The sequence below is a fragment of the Labeo rohita genome, chromosome 19, assembly GCF_022985175.1.
Source record: "Labeo rohita strain BAU-BD-2019 chromosome 19, IGBB_LRoh.1.0, whole genome shotgun sequence".
Classification (NCBI taxonomy): domain Eukaryota; kingdom Metazoa; phylum Chordata; class Actinopteri; order Cypriniformes; family Cyprinidae; genus Labeo; species Labeo rohita.
In genome coordinates this window covers 25,870,485-25,890,586 of record NC_066887.1, presented here as the reverse complement: position 1 = coordinate 25,890,586, position 20,102 = coordinate 25,870,485, and the positions used below count along the sequence as shown (strand labels likewise).

General features: G+C 35.5%; 2 protein-coding genes across 4 annotated transcripts; one reads left to right on the top strand and one right to left on the bottom strand.

The window, feature by feature from the left end:
* Window positions 1-795: 795 nt before the first annotated feature.
* trim46b (tripartite motif containing 46b) lies at window positions 796-15,396 on the bottom strand. Of its 3 annotated transcripts, none has more exons than XM_051136941.1 (12): window positions 14,790-15,000; window positions 12,221-12,476; window positions 11,978-12,128; window positions 10,534-10,732; window positions 10,162-10,308; window positions 9,285-9,380; window positions 8,948-9,201; window positions 8,731-8,852; window positions 6,831-7,169; window positions 5,713-5,942; window positions 5,545-5,612; window positions 796-2,838 (listed from the first exon to the last, which is right to left on the bottom strand). In XM_051136941.1, exons 1-12 carry the CDS (start codon window positions 14,811-14,813, stop codon window positions 2,400-2,402), a joined length of 2,325 nt encoding a protein of 774 aa, XP_050992898.1. In that variant the 5' UTR covers window positions 14,814-15,000; the 3' UTR covers window positions 796-2,399. The 3 variants fall into 3 exon arrangements, with proteins under 3 accessions (XP_050992898.1, XP_050992899.1, XP_050992900.1); XM_051136942.1 differs by lacking the exon at window positions 14,790-15,000 and adding an exon at window positions 15,027-15,396 and having other exon boundaries at window positions 797-2,838; XM_051136943.1 differs by lacking the exons at window positions 796-2,838; window positions 5,545-5,612; window positions 5,713-5,942 and adding an exon at window positions 6,257-6,674.
* Window positions 15,397-17,532: 2,136 nt separating this feature from the next.
* Window positions 17,533-18,291, top strand: s100a10a (S100 calcium binding protein A10a). The gene is made up of 3 exons (XM_051136588.1): window positions 17,533-17,678; window positions 17,760-17,936; window positions 18,046-18,291. The coding sequence occupies exons 2-3, from the start codon at window positions 17,796-17,798 to the stop codon at window positions 18,208-18,210; spliced, it is 306 nt and encodes a 101-aa protein (XP_050992545.1). The 5' UTR covers window positions 17,533-17,678; window positions 17,760-17,795; the 3' UTR covers window positions 18,211-18,291.
* Window positions 18,292-20,102: the final 1,811 nt, after the last annotated feature.

Genomic DNA, 20,102 nt, shown 5'->3' with positions numbered 1-20,102 from the left:
ACCTATTCATACACTACACGGTTGAGTACATAGTGCATAAGTGCATAGTGTATTGTGTGCCATTTGGGACGCAACTTAAGACACTAACTCTACTTGAAGTCGTTCTTCTGTAGTGTGTCACTAACTCCTTCTGTGTACAAATTAGCAGAACAAAATTGTATTTTGGCGCCCCTGCAGTGCAGTTTGTTTTCTTAAAGACATTTTAATGTAATGTGTGACCCTGGACCACAAAACCAGTATTTTTTGAAATTGAGATTATACATGAAAGCTGAATCAATAAACTTTCCATTTGTGTATGGCTCGTTAGGATAGGACAATATTTGTTTGAGATACAACTATTTTAAAATCTGGAAATCTGAGGGTGCAAAAAAAAAAAAAAAATCAAAATAGTGAGAAAATCGCCTTTAAAGTTGTCCAAATGAAGTTCTTAGCAATGCATATTACTAATCAAAAATTACGTTTTTATATGTTTATGGTAGGAACCATAAACAAAAGATTTTTACTTAATATCCTAATCAATTTTGGCATAAAAGAAAAATCGATAATTTTGACCCATACAATGTATTTTTGGCTATTGCTACAAATGTTACTTAAGACTAGCTTTGTGCTCCAGGGTCACATATAGTTGTGATGTCAGTAGAATACTTAAATTTTTCATTTTTTAAAGCTACAAGAATACTTTTTGTGTACAAAAATAATGACTTTATTCAATATATGCTAACACAGGAGCCAGCGTTCTGACACAGAACGTCCATCTCTCATCCATCTAGAGAGATCGTCTGTTTCATCGTCTGTATATTCTGGTTCTTACAAATAAGTAAGTCTATGCAAAAAACTGCAAGTCCGCCTACTTACATTTTTCACCGTCCAGTATTCAGCGTTCACGCAGCTGTTACTTTGGTTCCCACCTCATGTGATTTCAGTTAATGAGTGTATAAATTTAGCGCAAATGGACTAATTTGTAATCTTGTGGTTACTAAAATGCACAAAAGCTGTAAAAAGAATGAATGAAGGTCTTTGCTTGTGACCTTCTTCTGAGGTTCAAGCTTTAAAGGTGGGTCATGCATCACCAGATCTCCCTATTTTTGACAGACATAGTTTTCTACAATGGCACATTATCTGTTTATATGCTTGATAATAATTAAATAAAAGTACCATGCACCAATGCATTTGGAAGGCCCCCTTTGGTAGCCAAATGTTAAATGAAGGCATTTGCAGTAGTTCCAGTCTAATCCACCGTGCAAGAGGACCGGCACTTGCATGTGTTTGAATAAACTGCTGCCCCCTACTGATAAAAACAGTAATACAACATTTGTTCTGAGTATAATCTGTGGATGATATTAAGACTAGATGTTTCAGAGAAATATTTATTAGAATTTTTTATTACCAGCAGGCAAAAGCCACCATTCTCTCCAGCAAGATTCAAACTACACGCTAAAGCCATTCCAGGGAAGCACAGCTTTAGGCTGGACTGCAGTCAAGCGCGTCAAGAGTCAAACTCTTAAAAAATATTCTCTACAAGCTTAAGTATGAATTTGCATAAGGTGACTTATAATGGTGGGGTTAGTGCATTACACACACATACACTTCCAGTCACATTAATATTGAGTAAAGCAGTGCACTTCCAATCTATTGCATTGAAGATTTTCATTATTAAGAAGAAGCTTCACTTAAACAATTTAGCCTTAAATATGTCCAATTGTCCAATAGCATGTGGGAGTTCAAAACAACAAGGTGAGTGTGCCCTAATATATTATTCAGAAAAAGTCCTTTTATATACCAACTGCAGTCTAAAAGCCACATATTTCAACAAATCAAAATTCTTCTTATCCATCTAAGGCAAAAACAGCAGCGATAAGCATTTGGTCTGGCATTAGACGTATGTTAAGTAAATATCTTTGTAAATGCTCCAGTTGACGGCTGAAAGAGTTTGACAGATCTGTCCTGAAAGCACATGGCTAGAGGTTAAAAGAGCAGATGTTTATGATAGTATCGTGGGTTATAAAATGAGGCCTCGTGTAACAGTCTGGAATTTCTGCTCTGTTTGGAGATTAATAAACAAAATCACTTTAATACAAGGTATATCACTACAATATACGCAGTGAGGGAGGAATCTAGTATAAAAAAAACTTTGAGGCACATTTCCTACATTGGAACAGAGAGGTCGCTGATTATAAGTTGGGAAATATATTTTTTTGCATATATATATTGTGTGTGTGTATATATAGGTGAATGTGCATTTTAAATAGTTTTCTTGGATATATAGGTGGCATGGGCAAATTAATAATTCATCAGTAATTCAGCAAGCAGCAAAAAAGGCCTCTCAAACAAGAAGAAAAATGTTGGGTGCAATTAAAAACAATGTCTCTAAAATCGAATTATAAAAACAATAATCAAGTTCAGTTCAGTTTCGTAACACGTGATTGAATAGTGACTCGTCTCACAGGGGTTTGATTCGCATTGCGATTGGCTACCAGCTCCTGTAGCTGCAGAGCTCCGCCTCCAATGAAACAGAAAGCTGGGCACACAGGGGCGGAGCAGTCCACAGGCCCCTCCCACAGCGGGCGGAGAGAGTGGGCATCGTAAAATGTGACACGCCCCTTCTCAAAGTCGAGACACACTCCTAGTCTGGGAGGCAGCGGATAGGTGACGCCAGTTGGCGATGAAGGCCCGTTGCCATTAGTAAAGCCAGACTCTCGGTAATTGGCGTTGGCGTGATGGGAGCTGGCGGAGGAGGGCAGGTAGATCTTGCCCATGCCCATTGTGAGGAACGAGAAAGGGGGAGGAGAATCCGACGAATCCTCAGCTCCACTGTCATGGCCGCTGTCTGGATCATATCTATCAGACAAAGTTGGATTCAGCATAGTTAAAGATAAAGTGCCTGTTGTGCTGTTTGCCCGTTCAAGTGGAATTGGAAATTTCATAATTATTCCGACAGACCAGAGCCACAGTATGTTTCTGACTTGAATGATGACGTAATAACGAATGCATAACTCTGAAGTATGAGTTTCCAACACTCTTCCAACCCTCTTAAAGGATTAGTTCACAGTTTTAGCAACAATACAGTTAGTCCATGCTTCAATACATACCTCGGTTTTTAACCACGGTTTTTGGTTCACTTCTAATAGCTTGCCACATCAGTGTGTTTTTTTTTTTGCAACAAATTAACAACAAAATACTCCTGTAAACATCTGTACACTGAAAAAAACTTGGATTATTATAAGTCTGCTTAATATTTTTTTTGAGAAAGGTATTATTTTTTCGATTTTTGCGCAAAATATGATGGGATTCATTCATACTGGGTGCCCTCGTGCAGAAAATCCACATATGCATGAAAGAAGTATCACTGATTACGTTCCGTTCCAGCCAGGAAATCTCTAATTTGGATAAAGGCATCACTATACTATTACTGAATAAAAACAAGATATAATGTTAAACGTTTTGAATGATGAAATGTAAGGACAATAAACACTCATCTGTAATAATATATGGTTTATCTGTGTTCTTCAAGCCATCTCGTGTACTTTCATAATGATTAAGTATATCTGTAAGCGACATACATAGAATGTGAGTAAAGAATATATTGTATGCCTCATTCTGTGACACAAAGCCAAGTCAGATCACATAAGGAAGTTATTTTAAACACTCGACTGATGTTGTGAATTAAAAACAAGTTTAGAAAGGTTTAGAAAGGCTTATCATTGCATGTCATTAGAAGGGAAGATGCTCTGCGTGTGTTGTTTTTTTTTTTTTTTTACTTGAAACGGGGAAGCGTTTCCTCATCTCAGCATGTGAAATCACGGGGACACACAACAAACTCCGAGAGAAATAAAACAACTAAATTATTTAAATGCAAAACCGAAAACCGCAATTTACAAGCACGTATTGAACCATGAATGTCGTACCGAACAGTTTAATATTACATTGAGAATTGTGACATCCCTAGTGAGAACCAATGGGTTGAAGGTCCAAATTGCAGTTTCAAAGCAGCTTCAAAGGACTCTACATGATCCCAGCAGAGGAATATAGGTCTTACCTAGTGAAAGTGTTAGTCTAGTTGTAGTCGACTAAATTTCATAAGATTTTAGTCGACAAAATCTACAGTAGATTTAGTTGGCTAAAATCGTATGGGTTTAATTACAGAGTAATGCATTTATTAAGCATTTCTCTAAAATTACCAAACTCACTGTGTAGGTTTGACATTGATGTTTTATTATGATAGACACAGATTTAATGGTGACATGCAACTTGCCTATATTAAAATTAAATGAAGTCACTTATAAAGAAACAGGAACTTGGTCTTCTTTTGAATGAAATACCAATGGTTATATATAGGCTAATTTTGCATTATAAGAACTTGTTTACCACATTCTTCATTCTTTCAAGCAGACATATTTATTAATATAAATAAATTTAGATTAATCTTTATTAGGGCTACTAAAGTGATTCAGTCAAGAGCAATGAGTGATTTTCTGTCTTTCTTTTGTTGCCTGATTAACATCAATGCCACAAACAATAGTAACTAAATTAAGCTGCTGTCCCTTTAAAACCAAATGCTTGGATGCAATGTATTGATACATGTCTGATAGTCTCCCAACTGTTTACATTCACCTAAGACATAACTGAGTGTGTTTTCATGAATACTTGTCAAAACGGACAATTCAACATCATTTTGTGTGTATTTTTCTATTCATGTGAGAGGTGCTGCTTCTGTGTCTGCCCTCAGAAAACCGGATCAAATTGAGTTCTCTTTTGCGGTTCGCCAAGTTTATCTATATATCTGCTGTTCTCCTACTCCCAGATATTGACATTTTTTAACGTTTTAGTGAGATGTGCAGCTAATGTATGCCAACTTATGTCCCGCTGGATAGATCAATAGGCTATGATACATTTCAAATGTACGCATCTAACCTCCTAACCACACCGCAGATTCGTTCTGAATAAATCTCTTCCCAAATTTTTGTCTCGTTTTTTGTATTTGACAAAAATGTCAATAGATTTTCGTCATAGTTTAAAACAAGTTTTTGTTTCGTTATCGTCTTGTTTTCGTATGTGAAAAAAATGTTGTTGACAAAAATTATGATGAAAATTATTTGTCAACAAAATTAACACTGATGCGTGACCTTACCAACGTGATTACATAATGTGTGCGTACACATGCGTATCACAGAGCTTGTGCACGATGAGCATTTGTGGTTAAAAAGTATATAAATTTAATTTTTTTTTAGAAATTGCTTCACCAGATAAGACCCTTATTCCTCAGCTGGGACCTTCAACCCATTGAAGTCCACTACATGAAGAAAAATCCTGGATTGTTTTCCTCAAAAACCTTAATTTCTTAACATCTTGGAAGACATGGAGGTGATTAAATTATCAGGACAGTTTTATTCCGGAAGTGAACTAATTTTTAAAAAAAAAAAATAAAGGTTCTTTATTAGAATCAATGGTTCCATGAAGAACCTTTAACATCAATGGAATGTTTCTTCTTAATGGTGTTCCATATTGGTCATCATAAGAGCATTTAATTTGAGATTTTGTTCTTACCTTGGACTAGCCATATCTTGAGGCAGATGAAACCACTCCTGAAGTTTGGACTCCAGGCCCACGCCAACCTGAAGAACAAAGTCGAAGACAAAAAATTGAGAGAAAAAGTGATATAGAAGGAATTACAGGACCGACAGATAATATATTTTTCTTATTTACAGAACTTGCCTTGACCAGATATGACCCCGGCTCCACTGAGCATGCCCAATAGTGTCGGCCCTGCGTTATGGCCACGTCACCAACAAGCAGATCCGCTGTCAGGTGACAGGAAGTGAGCGCTCGATCAGCAGCCTGCAGCAGAGAAAGACCGGGCACACTGCGGGCACACCGCTGCTCCTTACTCACCACCAGTCTGTCCGCATGCAGACCCCAACGAGAGTCCAGGTAAAAATTCAACACTGTCAGGGAGGCGGGAGGAAGACAACAGCGAGGGAATACGGGAGAAATTTTGAGGAGGGTATAGGAAGAGGGGAAAGAGGGACACATAATTAAGACTCCAAAAGGAGGGACGTAAGAGTGGAAAGGGAGAATAGAAGTATAGAATATGCAAAAGCAGGACAAGGCATAAAAACAGCAATCAGGAAAACAATAAACAAGGAAAGAAGACAAAGAAATGCACTCTGGGAATAGCAGGGTGAAATTAAGACTGCAAAAAGCAGGAAGATTTGCGTTCCAGCAGACAGGCAGAGAAGAAAAGATGTATTTCCTCATCAGCATTTCAGAGTTAAGGTCTATTCACATAAAAAATGAATTATTTTATTGTCTTTTTATCCCTTGTTTTCTTTTATAGCAGAACCTAATGTTAACATTTTGTCATGAACATCTGCCTCCTGGTTGGATGTTGCAAATCTTGGATTATTATTTGTAACATGGGCCTCCGTTTAATATGATTAATAAACACTTGTGGCCACATTTACAAAGCAGATGGGTCAACATTCACATCAGATCAAAATGTTTCACTACATTTAGGGTTTTTGCATGGAATATAAACATTTTAAGTTGTTTAAAGAATAAATGGCTCAAATAATTAAAGGATGAGGGAAAGATAAACAAGAACAAATATATAATAACAAAAAGAGTGTTAAGGGTTATAAAGGGAAGGTGGCTGTATAGCGCTGTCGTCACTAAAGCTGGAAAACATGGAAAAACCAAAGGTTGTAGAGAAGGAGATGGGTATGGATAAAAAAAGAAAAAAGATAAAGAGAATAGAACAGAGATGAGCAGATGAGCATCATTTGGGAATGAATTATGTTCGTGTTGAAAAATCGTCAGAAGGTGTTTCTTACCTGGAGCTGGTGGTGTGTGTAAATATACTTCCTCACTGTATTCGCCGAAGCCGGCCTTGTTGCACCCTCTCACCCGCAGCACGTACACGCTGTCCATCTCCAGCCTGTCAATCACCGCACAGGTCCCGGTTACCTCCTCCAATCTCTGCCAGCCCCAACGAGCAGCAGCCAATCCCCCGCGAATACCTCCTCTTGCCCCGCCCCCTGGCACCACCCCTCGCCGCCGGAATTCCACAGAGTAATGCCAGGCAGGAGTGGAGTCTTGAGGCAACCGCCAGCACAAGAAGAGCTGGTCGTAGGCAAGGGTTCGCTGGGTGTCGATCACAGGAGCGAGAGGGGCTGATGGGATAAGTGATTTTGGTTAAGGTTAGATTACATGACATTGCAGACAGTGTTGGGGTCAATCAGATTACTAAACATGTGTGAGGTCCGATAACAAAATGAACAAGTCTTATGAATCAGTTCTTCTTCTTTTAATGAATCAAGATGTACAGTGTGACTAATGTAGTCATATTCACAAACTAATGATTCTTATGAGTCGGCTCTTTTTGGTGAATCAAAACACATAGTGTGACCAGTGTAGTCTGATAATTCAATCAACGAGTCTTATGAGTCAGTTCTTTTTAGTGAATCAAGATATACAGCTTGACCAGAGTAGTCCAATTCTCAAATTAATGATTCATATGAATCAGCTCTTTTTGGTGAATCTAAACATACTCTATGACCTGTGTGGTCCGATAACAAAACGAACAAGTCTTATGAGTCAGTTCTTTTAATGAATCAAGATGTACAGCGCGACCAATGTAGTCATATTCCCAAACTAATGATTCTTATGAGTCGGCTCTTTTTGGTGAATCAAAACATACAGTGTGACCAGTGTAGTCTGATAATTCAATCAACAAATCTTATGAGTCAGTTCTTTTTAGTGAATCAAGATATACAGCTCAACCAAAGTAGTCCAATTCCCAAATTAATGATTCTTATGAATCAGCTCTTTTTGGTGAATCTAAACATACTCTATGACCTGTGTGGTCCAATAACAAAACGAACAAGTCTTATGAGTCAGTTCTTTTAATGAATCAAGATGTACAGCGCGACCAGACAGATTCCCAAACTAATGATTCTTATAAATCGCCTCTTTTTGGTGAATCAAACCATACAGTGTGACCAGTGTAGTCCGATAATTCAATGAACGAGTCTTATGAGTCAGTTCTTTTTAGTGAATCAAGATATACAGCTCAACCAAAGTAGTCCAATTCCCAAATTAATGATTCTTATGAATCAGCTCTTTTTGGTGAATCTAAACATAAAGTACAACCTGTGTGGTTGTCACTCTTAAGAACCAGTTTGTTGTAGTGAATCAAATTCATACAATGAGCCCAGTTTTCAGAATTACCAGTCTTAAAGGGATAGTTCACCCAAAAATGAAAATTCTGTCATTAATTACTCACCCTCATGTCGTTTAAAACCTGTAAGACCATTCATCTTCAGAACACAAATTAAGGTATTTTTAATGAAATCCGAGAGCCTGCATAGACAGCAACGCAGCTACCACATTCAAGAAAAGACCTGTTGAATGAAGTTGTTATTTTTGTTTTTTTCACTCACAAAAAGTGTTCTTATAGCTTCATAAAATTACGGATGAACCACTGATGTCACATGGACTATTTTAGCGATGTCCTTACTACGTTTCTGGGCCTTAAATGTGTCAGTTGCATTGCTGTCTATGCAGTGTCAGAAAGCTCTCGGATTTCATCAAAAACATCCTAATTTGTGTTCTGAAGATGAACGGAGGTCTTACAGGTTTGGAATGACATGAGGGCGAGTACTTAATGACAGAATTTTCATTTTGAGTGAATTATCCCTTTAAATCAGTGTAGTGCTGATATGATAACCATACCCTGAATGAAGTTCAGGTCTGTGAGGAGTTTGAGCTCCCTGGAAACATCAAGCTGGAAGTGTCGGAACGAAGGATCAGCAGAGAGAGAGAAACGCTGCATAGATTCAATAGACTGGGCCAGTCTGCCAGAAATAGAGATAACAAGTCCAGTGTTTTCAGATTTTGGGTACAGACATCAGTATTATGAGCAGATAATAATGTGGGTTAGCCGCCCCACCTGTTGTGTGTTATTCTGGCTGCGTGCACAAAGCTCGATGGGTCATTTTCTTTGAGCAGCTCTTGAGTGAAAGCCACCAAGCCGGCGTGCTCCAGCAGGCTCCGTTTTTCGGCCACCTGATTGGCCAAAGCATCTGCCCTCCTCTGCCGTGAGCTTTCCAAAGCTTGTGCCAGCACTGTCTGCCGCTCTGTTAGCAACGCCATTATCTCCTTCACACAGTGAGAGAGCTGCTCTTTGGCTGATACGCTGTTCACCTGCATTCATGCACACAGACAATTGCTCAGCACATCAAACACCTGCTTTTCTTTTGTGACAGAGATGGGAAAGTTGGTCGTACCTCGGTTTGAGTGATGGCATTCTCCAATTGTGTGATCTGAGTCAACACCATGTCCTGATTGGACAGGATGTAGTTCAGCTCCTTGGTAATCTTGTCCTAGGATTTAAAAACAAGATTTTTTAAACTTTAAATTAGGCATCTTTATTGAGAAAATCAATAATAGTGATGTTCTTCTCTTCTTCGTTATAATTTGGCATAAATTTCATGAGTAGCGGTATCAGAAAAGTAAGTTTATTTCGTGCATTGAAAATTGAGTGAGATGATGCATTTGTATTTTCATGTTAATTTTTAGCAGTAATAAAAATGTAGAAATAATATTATTGCCCATTTGTGATTAGAATTTGAAAAGCTTTCAAACATCATTTTTTGCTCAAAAGATCATATAGTGACCTCTCATACCCTTTGGATCATGGAAATATTGTCATTCTAAAGAAAAACCAGACCTGTCAGAGTAAAAATACCTCACTACAGAAGGATCACCTACAATGGAGTGTGTTTGCTGCTGATTTCCTGCCTTTCAAGAGTTCATAAACCATAGATCTAAGACATGCGATGAATAGACTTACACATCACAGCTAAACAAATTCAAAACCATTGTGCCAAATGTTTGTGAGGGATAAATTCATCTGACCACAGGACTTTTCCCCATTGTTGTAGTTTCTGCTGCTTTCAATGCTTTAAAACTCTATACATTTACAGTAACAGCTTATGGTACTGCATTGGCACTGCCGTTAGGTGGCACTGTTGTTGCATTTTAAAAAATGATTATATTTGCTCATACTTAGCTACTAAAAGTGTATTTCTCTAGAAGAGAAAACCATGGCAACTTAATATAACAGTGATTTATGCCAGCTACATTTTAAAATTGAAAACACACCTTAAGAGCCTGGTAGGCTTGGGTGACAGGTGCAATCTTGTGTCCCGCATGGATTCGACGCAGTTTACAGAGCGAGCAAAGAAGCATCTGACATGACTTACAGTAAAACTGCAGCCTCTCCTGATCATGTTCCGGGCATGTCAACACCTAGAGAAATGGAAAGAAACTTTATGATACTGTCTATGAATAAAATGAAAATGCATATCTGCACATTCAATTTGTGATTATTCAGATTCACTCAGAAATATTAGCATATTATTAAAGTAGGTTTGAGAATGCAATTTCATGTTAAATAATTTATGAGACCCTGGACCTCAAGGTGTGAGAGGTAATCGGGTAGTAATCTTGGCTGGTCCAGGAGAAGCGGCTCACCTTTGGCCTGAAGTTGAGGGTGGGCTGAACATGTTCGTGCTGGGCGCGTGGAGTGCCCCAGGGGTGGTAGAGTTTGAAGCACTCATTACAGAAGCTGGCTCGGCAGTCAGCACAGCCTTTAGTGGCCTCCAGGGCCTGTGGGGGTTTACAGAACTGACACATCACAGCCACACTGCCCAGACTCACTGTGTGTCTGTACCTAGAGAAAGCAAGAGAAAAAAGAGATCCTACAGTGAAGCGTTTTATTCATGCAGATATAGTAAGATGCTGGGTAAATTGTGTATTTAAAATTCTATTTAGCATTACCAAGCCACTAATCAAATAAATAAATAAATATGAATGCTGAAATTATATTATATTATATTATATTATATTATATTCTGTTTAATATTAGATCTAGATCACTAATCAAATAAGTAAATAAGTATAAATTGTATATTATTTCATTATAATTATTATTATATTATATTATTTTATTTAAATGTAAAATATACAATTGTTATTATAATATGAAATATGATATTATATTATACTATTACAAATATATAATGTAATATAAAATTGTGTATTTAATATTTTAGGTATGAAATATACTATGAATAAATATTGTTAAAATATTAATATTATAAAATAATATAATTCAGTCACTAATCAAACAAATAAGTAGAAATGCTGAAAATATATTATATTATTACAAATATATAAGTATTAATGCTAAACATATATTATTACAAATTTAATATTAATCTATGAAATTAAGATTTAATTTAAGATTACTAGGTCACTGACCAAATAAGTATTGAAGAATGAATGCTGACAATATGATATTATATTATATTATATTATATTATATTATATTATATTATATTATATTACATTATACAAATATATATTATTATATAACATAATATAATATTAAATTGTGCACTTTTAAGATTGCTAGGCCACTAATTAAACAAGAAATTAGGTATAAATACATGTACAAAAATACATTATATTATTTTATATACTATTATATTATTACAAATATAGTTAATATAATATTGATCTGTGAAATTAAGATTTAATTTAAGATTATTGGGTCACTAATCAAATAAGTATTGAAGTATAAATGCTGCAAACGTTATTAGATTTCATTATGGTACATCACCTTATATATTATAAAAATATATATTATTGTATAATAATTGTGTATTTCTATTTTAGATTCCTAGATCATATTGTGTATTTAAGATTCTGTTTAATATTACTAGATCACCAATCCAATTAGTAAATAAGGATAAATTGATCAAATGATACTATATTTCATGATACTTCTATTTAAGATTTATAGGTAATTTACCAAATAACTTAACAAGTACAAACACTAATATATTAAATATATTATTTTATTTTAAATATATAATATATAACTTCAATGTATCTGAATGTGTGTATTTATTACCTCTCTACAATTCTCTCCAGTGTAAGGTTCCTCATGCACTCAGCCAATCCTCTCTCACCTAATTCTACATCTCGCCCACAGGGGGCGCAAGGGAAAAGCATGAGAGGTGGAGGCCCTTCCTTTCGCCTGCGGCCTGGGTACGTCCCAGAACCTAAACATACACACAGTGAGATAAACTAAATATATAGCAACCTGTTTATATGACATTGAAGATGGTGCACACTCTGGCTCGTCTTTACACACCTGAGCGCAACAGGCGGTCCACGCGGTCAGATTTGGGCATAGGTCTGCGCATCTGCCGTGGGGAGCGCGTGTTCGGGGTGGAAGCGGGCGAGTTGGGCTCCGGCGGGAGCTCGGGCTGAGGATACCCGCTCTGAACCAGCACCTCGGAGGCACACATGAGACACACGCTGTGCAGGCAGGGAAGTACAATAGGCTGCTTTACAATGTCCTTGCACACAGGACACTGCAATTCCTGCTCCATACTCTTCATATTGGACTGGAAAAAATTTATGGAGGGGGAAAAGAAAAAGGATGAGTGAGAAAAAGGAAACAGAAGAGGATATACACTACCAGTTAAAAGTTTTTGAACAGTAAAATTTTTAATGTTTTTTAAAGAAGTCTCTTCTGCTCACCAAGCCTGCATTTATTTGATTCTAAGTACAGCAAAAACACTAAAATTTTGAAATATTTTTACTATTTAAAATAACTGTTTTCTATTTGGATATATTTTAAAATGTAATTTATTCCTGTGATTTCAGTGCTGAATTTTAAGCATCTTTACTCCAGTCACATGATCCTTCAGAAATCATTCTAATATTCTGATTTGCTGCTCAAAAACATTTATGAAAACAACTCAGTAGATTTTTTTTCCAGTTTCTTTGATGAATAGAAAGTTCAGAAGAACAGTATTTATCTGAAATAGAAATCATTTGTAACATTATAAATGTCTTTATCATCACTTTTGATCAATTTAAAGCATCCTTGCTAAATGAAAGTATTAATTTCTATAATTTCTTTACCCAAAAAAATAAAAAATATATATATATTCTGACGGTATAGTGTATAATTATAATTACAAAAGCTTTTTATTTCAGATAAATGCTGATATTTAATCTTTCTATTCATTAAATAATCCTGACAAAATTGTACTCAACTGTTTGTAACTGTAAATATTGAGAATGATAATAATAATAATATTTAAAAAAATGTTTCTTGAACAACAAATCAGCATATTAGAATTAGATTTCTAAAGGATCATGTGACACTGAAGACTGAAGTAATAATGATGAAAATTTAGCTTTAAATACAGGAATAAATTACATTCAAAATATATTCAGAAAGAAAAAGTTATTTTAAATAGTAAAAATATTCACAGATTTTAGAGTTTTTGCTGTGCTTTGGACAAAAAAATGTAGGTTTGATGAGCAGAAGAGACATTTAAAAAACATTAAAAATCTTACTGTTCAAAAACTTTGACTGGTAGTCTATATATGTCTAGAAAAGAGAACGCAATGTCATGTATTCACAAAGTCTGCATTTATTTGATCAAAAATACAGTAAAAACAGTAATATTTTACAATTTTACAATTAAAAATAAATGTTTTCTTTTTCATATTTTTAAAAATAGACATAAGCTTTAAAACAAATAAGCTGCATCGTATCATATGTGCATTCCTTGGGCTCAAACCAGTGGTCTTAGCATTATTAGCACCATGCTCTAGCAGTTTAATTATAGGCACAGCCGGATAATCCCTACATTTAAGTCCTTAAGTCATATTTGGGACAGACTTTTTGAACTCTATGAAGAATTATGCCGTCTCCGTTGCACATTGATTTAAAGAAAGAGGAAAGAGACCAGGGGCCTCATTTATCATCAGTGCATAGAAAAGGTTCTATATTTTGTCCTTATATTCACACACATTCCTATGTAAGTACAAGTTGGTAAATCTCACACTTTGCGTGAAAGTTCTTACCAGATTTCCACTTCCGCCTGGTAAATGAGGGCCCAGATTTCCCTTCCGCCTGGTTGCCGAGAGAGACATGCACACCTTTATAAATAGCTGTCTCTGGTGTGCTGCTACCGGCCTGCAATGCTCTTTAAAAATGGATAGCGACCTGATGTTGATGATTTAAGCAGACAGCTGGGTGACATTGGAAGCTCTAGAAAGGCCACATCAGCTTAAAAATGACCTTGTCCATCAATCTAGCACCGTAGAGACATATTCATGGTGACATTTTGAAGACAAGCAACAGCACCACAAACAAATCTGACACCTGTTTTTTCCAAAACATGCAGACAATTTGCATCACTTATAAAAATAAAAACATACACTATGCACACACATGTGTTAGTAACTTTGACCTCTAGAAACCACTGTGGCAAAAATTCTCTAGTTCACTGAATCTGATAATCGTTCCCAGTTAAAATACAATAGGCTAGTTATAAATATTAGTACGCTAAATATTAGTCAACCACTGCCCTGTCCCATACAATGGTAATGGCATCTTAAAATTTAACCGTATATCTTTGTATCAGATATACGTTTTCCCTTCAAATCATATGTTACTAATCAAAACGCATGCTTTAGGAAGGCCTACGGCAGGTTAAAGACACTCTTTGGCTTCTTTCTCGTTACGCGGTCATTCTGCAATGTCACCTGGCGCTATAGGTTACTCCCATCTCGCAACACGAATGATTTAAGGTGATTTTACTACAAAATAAACGCGACTGAGGTTTGACCTACAGACGAGACTGTATAACCGGTTAGCACGGCGCACCGGCTCATGCTGTATTCGACAGCGCCCTTACCTTCACCTGAAATCTGGGCGCCATTACGGGATGCTGCTGTCTTTACTTCATATGACAGCACTGCTGTCGTAAATCACTGCGACTTAACGCGATACACACGTTAAATTGCAAAGCATGAAAAGCTTACATGCAACTAAATGAATTGAATCAATAAAACACCGCATGCTGTTGAAGCATCACGCTGCCACATGCACGATGCGGATTAAATACGTTCTGTATTGTACTTCCAAAACGTACCGTTTATGTTCCGTTTCGTCGCAGTTGAGCATCATATGTCAATGGGGAAATCTTCCGCTGGCAGCCATTGCCTCTTTCAGGTTGAAATGTAGGTTAGTAGGATGTCGCTACATCCGCACGCAGCTGGAGATTCTTTCAAACCGACGCTCTAGGTCTCCTGCCCGCATCCCGTTTCCGTGGCAACAGGCACGTCCGCTTCATCAGCAGCAGCACGCTGCGGGTTCATGCACACGATTACTGCTGCTGCCCCAGCCAAATAACTGAGCTTTGAACTTAATAAAGTATTTTAGTCAAACTGACAGTCTTTTCGATTATTGTAAAACATTGTACAAAGTTGCAGATGTTAGCCTACCTGAAGACTGTTTCTTTTCGAAATGCTTCTTGAAGCTTCGAAATATTTACGAATCTTTCGTTTCGAATCAGTGTTTGGGGGCTTGTATGGAACTCCTCAAGTGACGTGATTCCAGTCGTACTGTTTCGAATCTTTGTTTCATCATTCTGATGGTTCGCCGCCAGATGGCTTTGATCTGGTGAACCCATTAACGAGTGTCAAATGTTCCGGGCAGTTTATGTATGAAGTAGGTTCATTTTTAAGTATGAATTAATTAATTGCGTGTATACTAATAAAGAAGAATGATATTTGGTTCTAATTGACCTAGTTTTCAACCCTTGCATAAAAACACTCAAAACAAGCCTTATACATTAATAGAATACAAATTTTACAGAGCTTTCTTATTTAACGGTATTTAAATATTTGTAGATTGCACTTAATTGATTACACTTTCATGCAAACATTTGCAATTGCTTCGTAAAAGGTGTCATTATGTTTGGAATGAGATTTTGTTGCACTTACAGCGTTTTGACCAGCAGATGCCGCCAGCATGTGGTGTTTCGAGCGCTTCGAAACAGTGAATCATTTGCGAATCGGTTCAATTGATTCAGAGTTTCGCAAGCTTCGTTTCTCCCATCACTATCGGAAGGTGATCAGGTGTTAAGAAACACACACACACAAAAATAAAGAAAATAAATAATAATAATAATTTAGATTTTATAATATTTTAAATGAATCATCAGTATTGTTTACGAAACTGTGATACAGAGCAACATTTATTTGAAATGTAAATCTTTTGTACTATTGTAAATGTCTTTACTGTTACTTTAATACTTTAACCCCAGCTGAATAAAAGTATTCATTTATTTTATTTAAAAATCTTAATTATCCCAAAGTTTGGGGTGGTAGTGTATCGCAGTTTCCCAAAAAAAAAAAAAAAAAAAAAAAAAAAACAGTAAGAAATGATCCCTCAGAAATCACTGACACTGAGGACTGAAGACTAGAGTAATGATGCTGAAAATTCTGCTTTACCACCACAGGAATAAATTATAGTTAAAATATATATTTAAAAAAAAGAAACCAGTTATTACAAATCACAATAATAATATTTCATAATATTACTATTTTTGCTGTAGCTTTGATTACATAAATACCGCACTGGTGAATATAAGAGACTACTTTTAAAAATTTATCTCAAAACGTCGTAATTATTCCAAGCATTTGACTGCTAATGTATGTACACTACCAGTCAAAAGTTTTTGAACAGTAAGACTTTTAATGTTTTTTTTTTAAGAAGTCTCTTCTGCTCACCATGCATGCATTTATTTGATTCAAAATACAGCAAAAGTAGTAATATTCTGATATATTTTTACTATTTAAAATAAGTGCTTTCTGTTTGAATATATTGCAAAATGTAATTTATTTCTTTGATCAAATCTAAATATTTAGCATCATTACTAGTCTTCAATGTCACATGATCCTTCAGAAATCAAAAAAACATTTATTTTTGTTATTATCAATGTTTAAAACAGTTGAGTACATTTTTTCAGGATTCTTTGATGAATAGAAAGATCTGAAGACCATTATACCACTATACCATTCAAAATCTTGGAGTCAGTATAATTTTTTGGGAGGGGGAATGAATACTTTTATTTAGCAAGGATGCTTTAAATTGATCAAAAGTGATGATAAAGGCATTTATAATGTTACAAAAGGTGTCTATTTTAGATAAATGATGCTCTTCTGAACTTTTTATTCATCAAAGAAATTTGAATAAAAATTCTACTCGGCTGTTTTCAACATAATAATAATAATAAATGTTGTTTGAGCCGCAGATCAGAATATTAGAATGATTTCTGAAGGATCATTTAAGTGGAGTAATGATGCTAAAACTTCAGCTGTGAAATCACAGGAATAAATTACATATTAAAATATATTCAAATAGAAAACAGTTATTTTAAATAGTAAAAATATTTTTAAAAATTATTGTTTTTGCTGACTTTGGATTAAATAAATGCAGGCTTGGTGAGCAGAAGCAGCTTCTTTAAAAAAAAAACGAAAAAAAAAAAAAAAATTAATCTTACTGTTTAAACTTTTGACTGGTACTTTTAGTCTATAGAATTAGTGGTGATTCATGCGATCTATACAGAGCACACAAAGTCCGCTTAACTCATACACTTAGGTATGCTGTGCTGGGCTCTAAATCAATGTGTTGCACAACTTCCCCTGATAAGACCTTCTCCTGCCCATGGGCTCGGTCATATAAAGTCTTGACAGAGATAACCAGCGTTTCTAAAATTCTTCACTCAGACACCCAAACGGTAAGCTCTTCATTCTGCTGTTTCTATAAGCTTATAAATGCATTGTCAAGATCAGTTGTGTTAATATTAGATTCATATCAGCTTTCTACAGTGTCCAGACTCAGACAGTGAGCAGCCATGCCGTCCGAACTGGAGACCGCCATGGAGTCCCTCATCATGGTATTCCACCGCTACGCTGGAAAAGAGGGCAAGAGCGGCACCCTGACCCGCCGTGAACTCCGAACCCTGATGGAGCATGAGCTCTCTGGGTTTCTCAAGGTGAAAAACCTACGTCATTTACTCACAAATACCATAGATCTCCCCTTGTTCATTTTCCAAGAAAAGGAAAACGTTCTCTCATTTATCAAACATATCTTACTTCCCACAGTCTCAGAAGGATCCAACCACCATAGACAGAATTATGAAGGACTTGGATGCCAATGGAGATGGGGAGGTGAATTTTGAAGAGTTTGTGTCTTTGGTTGTGGGTTTGTCCATTGCTTGTGAGGCGTGCTACAGAATGCAGTTAAAGAAGACACAAAGCTGGAAATGAAGAGGAATATGATCAATGCAGACAATCTGTAAAGTTAATCCTGCTGTCTATTAAAATATCTGTTTTTTACTTTTCTGTTGAGTTAGTGTTTGTGTGTGTATTTCAGTATCGGATGAAAACCATAAAAACTACTTTCGCTGCCAGGTTAAAGTACAGTGGGTGTGTATGACAGGTTTTAACGCTCTTTGGCTTACAAACAGTATTCTTGGAGCTTTAAACCTGTCTGTGCTAAAAGTAAAATATGTTTTTAGCTCAAATAAAGCTTTAAAATATTCAAAAGTCTTCATGTGCAGAACTTTATATTTAAAATACATCTATTCAGCTATGTATGTATGTAGTATGATTCGCACCCTGCGGTTTTTTTGTACTCACTTTACCTCATTGTCACAATACTTCTACTCGGGTGTGTCCCATGTTGTTAATGGTTACAGTGTAAACCCAAGGCTGCTCGGCTGGAAAGAGAGTTATGGAAGTTATAACTCAATAGGCCTTAGTCAGGGTAGCGCCATATTTCATTTTTGGACAGGAATGAAATCAGGCTGTGAGGAACAGAAGTACAGTGCATTTAATGGATTGTACGGCTGTTTAAAACATATAAGAAAGTCTTACTGAAAAACCTTTTTGTAAACAAAAACACCATAAAACAGTTTTGAAAGTTGTGAAAATTACACAGTTGCGGAAAATTTGTATATCTAGTAAGTTACAGACATTTTTGGAGTCTTAATTTTATGTAAGATGAATAAAAATGGTCACTTTTTTTTTTTAGTTACAGTACATGTTGTCATTATTCACAGCAAGTAAAGCTCCAGAAGCTATTTCTTGCTTATGCTTAAGGAAACCTGTTATTTTGTGGCTTCCCCGTGGTCATGTAATTTTCTGTATTATAATTTTAGTATTTAGTAAGCATTTTAGTATTCGAATATATATAATATTACACAATATGTTTTATTACAACTATTAATAACAATAATGGTAAATAAAAGGAATTAAAAATGAAGCTGCCTTCTTTGGCAAATATGCATGATCAGATCTTTTGACCACAGCCCATTGCCAAGTCATCACAGTCTCGCTTACTAACACAGGGCTTTGCAAATGTTGCTAAATTTTAGACAGTTAGCCACCTTGTTTGCACTGCTAAAAATACAAATAGCAAACCACTCCGTCAGCAAACCAAATAATCCCTACTGCAAATAATTATTTTTGTATGTTTCCTCGTATACCACAAGAGGGCAGAAAAAACCCGCACAGGATCTGTACCGCATACACTGACATACACAATATGCAAAAAACTAAACTAAACTAAACTAAAATAAAATAAAATAAAATAGCTTATTAATCGGTATCCACACCAGGACTAGAGCTAGTTTTTTATTTTATTTTATTTTATTTTATTCATTTATTCCTGTGATTTATACCTGTGATGCAGAAACATACTTTTTTTTTAAACAGTAAATATAAATCAATAAATAATGTACAAAATATTGTTTTAAATATGACAACTTGTCCCAACATATAAAAATTATTCTTGCACTGAGAATACAATTCAACCTTTCAGTTAAAATCTAGAAATAATAATAATAATAATAATAATAAAAATATTAAAATAAAGTCAACTCTAAATCTGAAAGTTGTCAGTATTTATTTTTTTATTTATTTTTCTTTTTTTTTTAGTTTAGTTCTTACACAATAGCTATAATAAACAATATGTTATAGAAATTTTATTTAATATAATAAAATAAAAGTCAAATTTGAATCTGAAAGTTAACATTTGTCAGAATGTCAGTATTTATTTATTTATTTATTTAGTATTTTAGTTCAGTTGTTTACACAACAGCTATAACAAAAAATATGATGTTATAGAAATTTTATTTCTGAGATCAATTCACAAAAAG

Coding starts and splice junctions, on each gene's coding strand:
- trim46b (XM_051136941.1), bottom strand. CDS start 14,813: ATGGCGCCCAGATTTCAGGTGAAG. Junction 12,477..14,789: donor CGCCCAGATTTCAGGTGAAG/GTAAGGGCGCTG, acceptor AATTTTTTCCAG/TCCAATATGAAGAGTATGGA. Junction 9,202..9,284: donor ATGCCATCACTCAAACCGAG/GTACGACCAACT, acceptor GCATGAATGCAG/GTGAACAGCGTATCAGCCAA.
- s100a10a (XM_051136588.1), top strand. CDS start 17,796: ATGCCGTCCGAACTGGAGACCGCCATGGAGTCCCTCATCATGGTATTC. Junction 17,937..18,045: donor AGCTCTCTGGGTTTCTCAAG/GTGAAAAACCTA, acceptor TACTTCCCACAG/TCTCAGAAGGATCCAACCAC.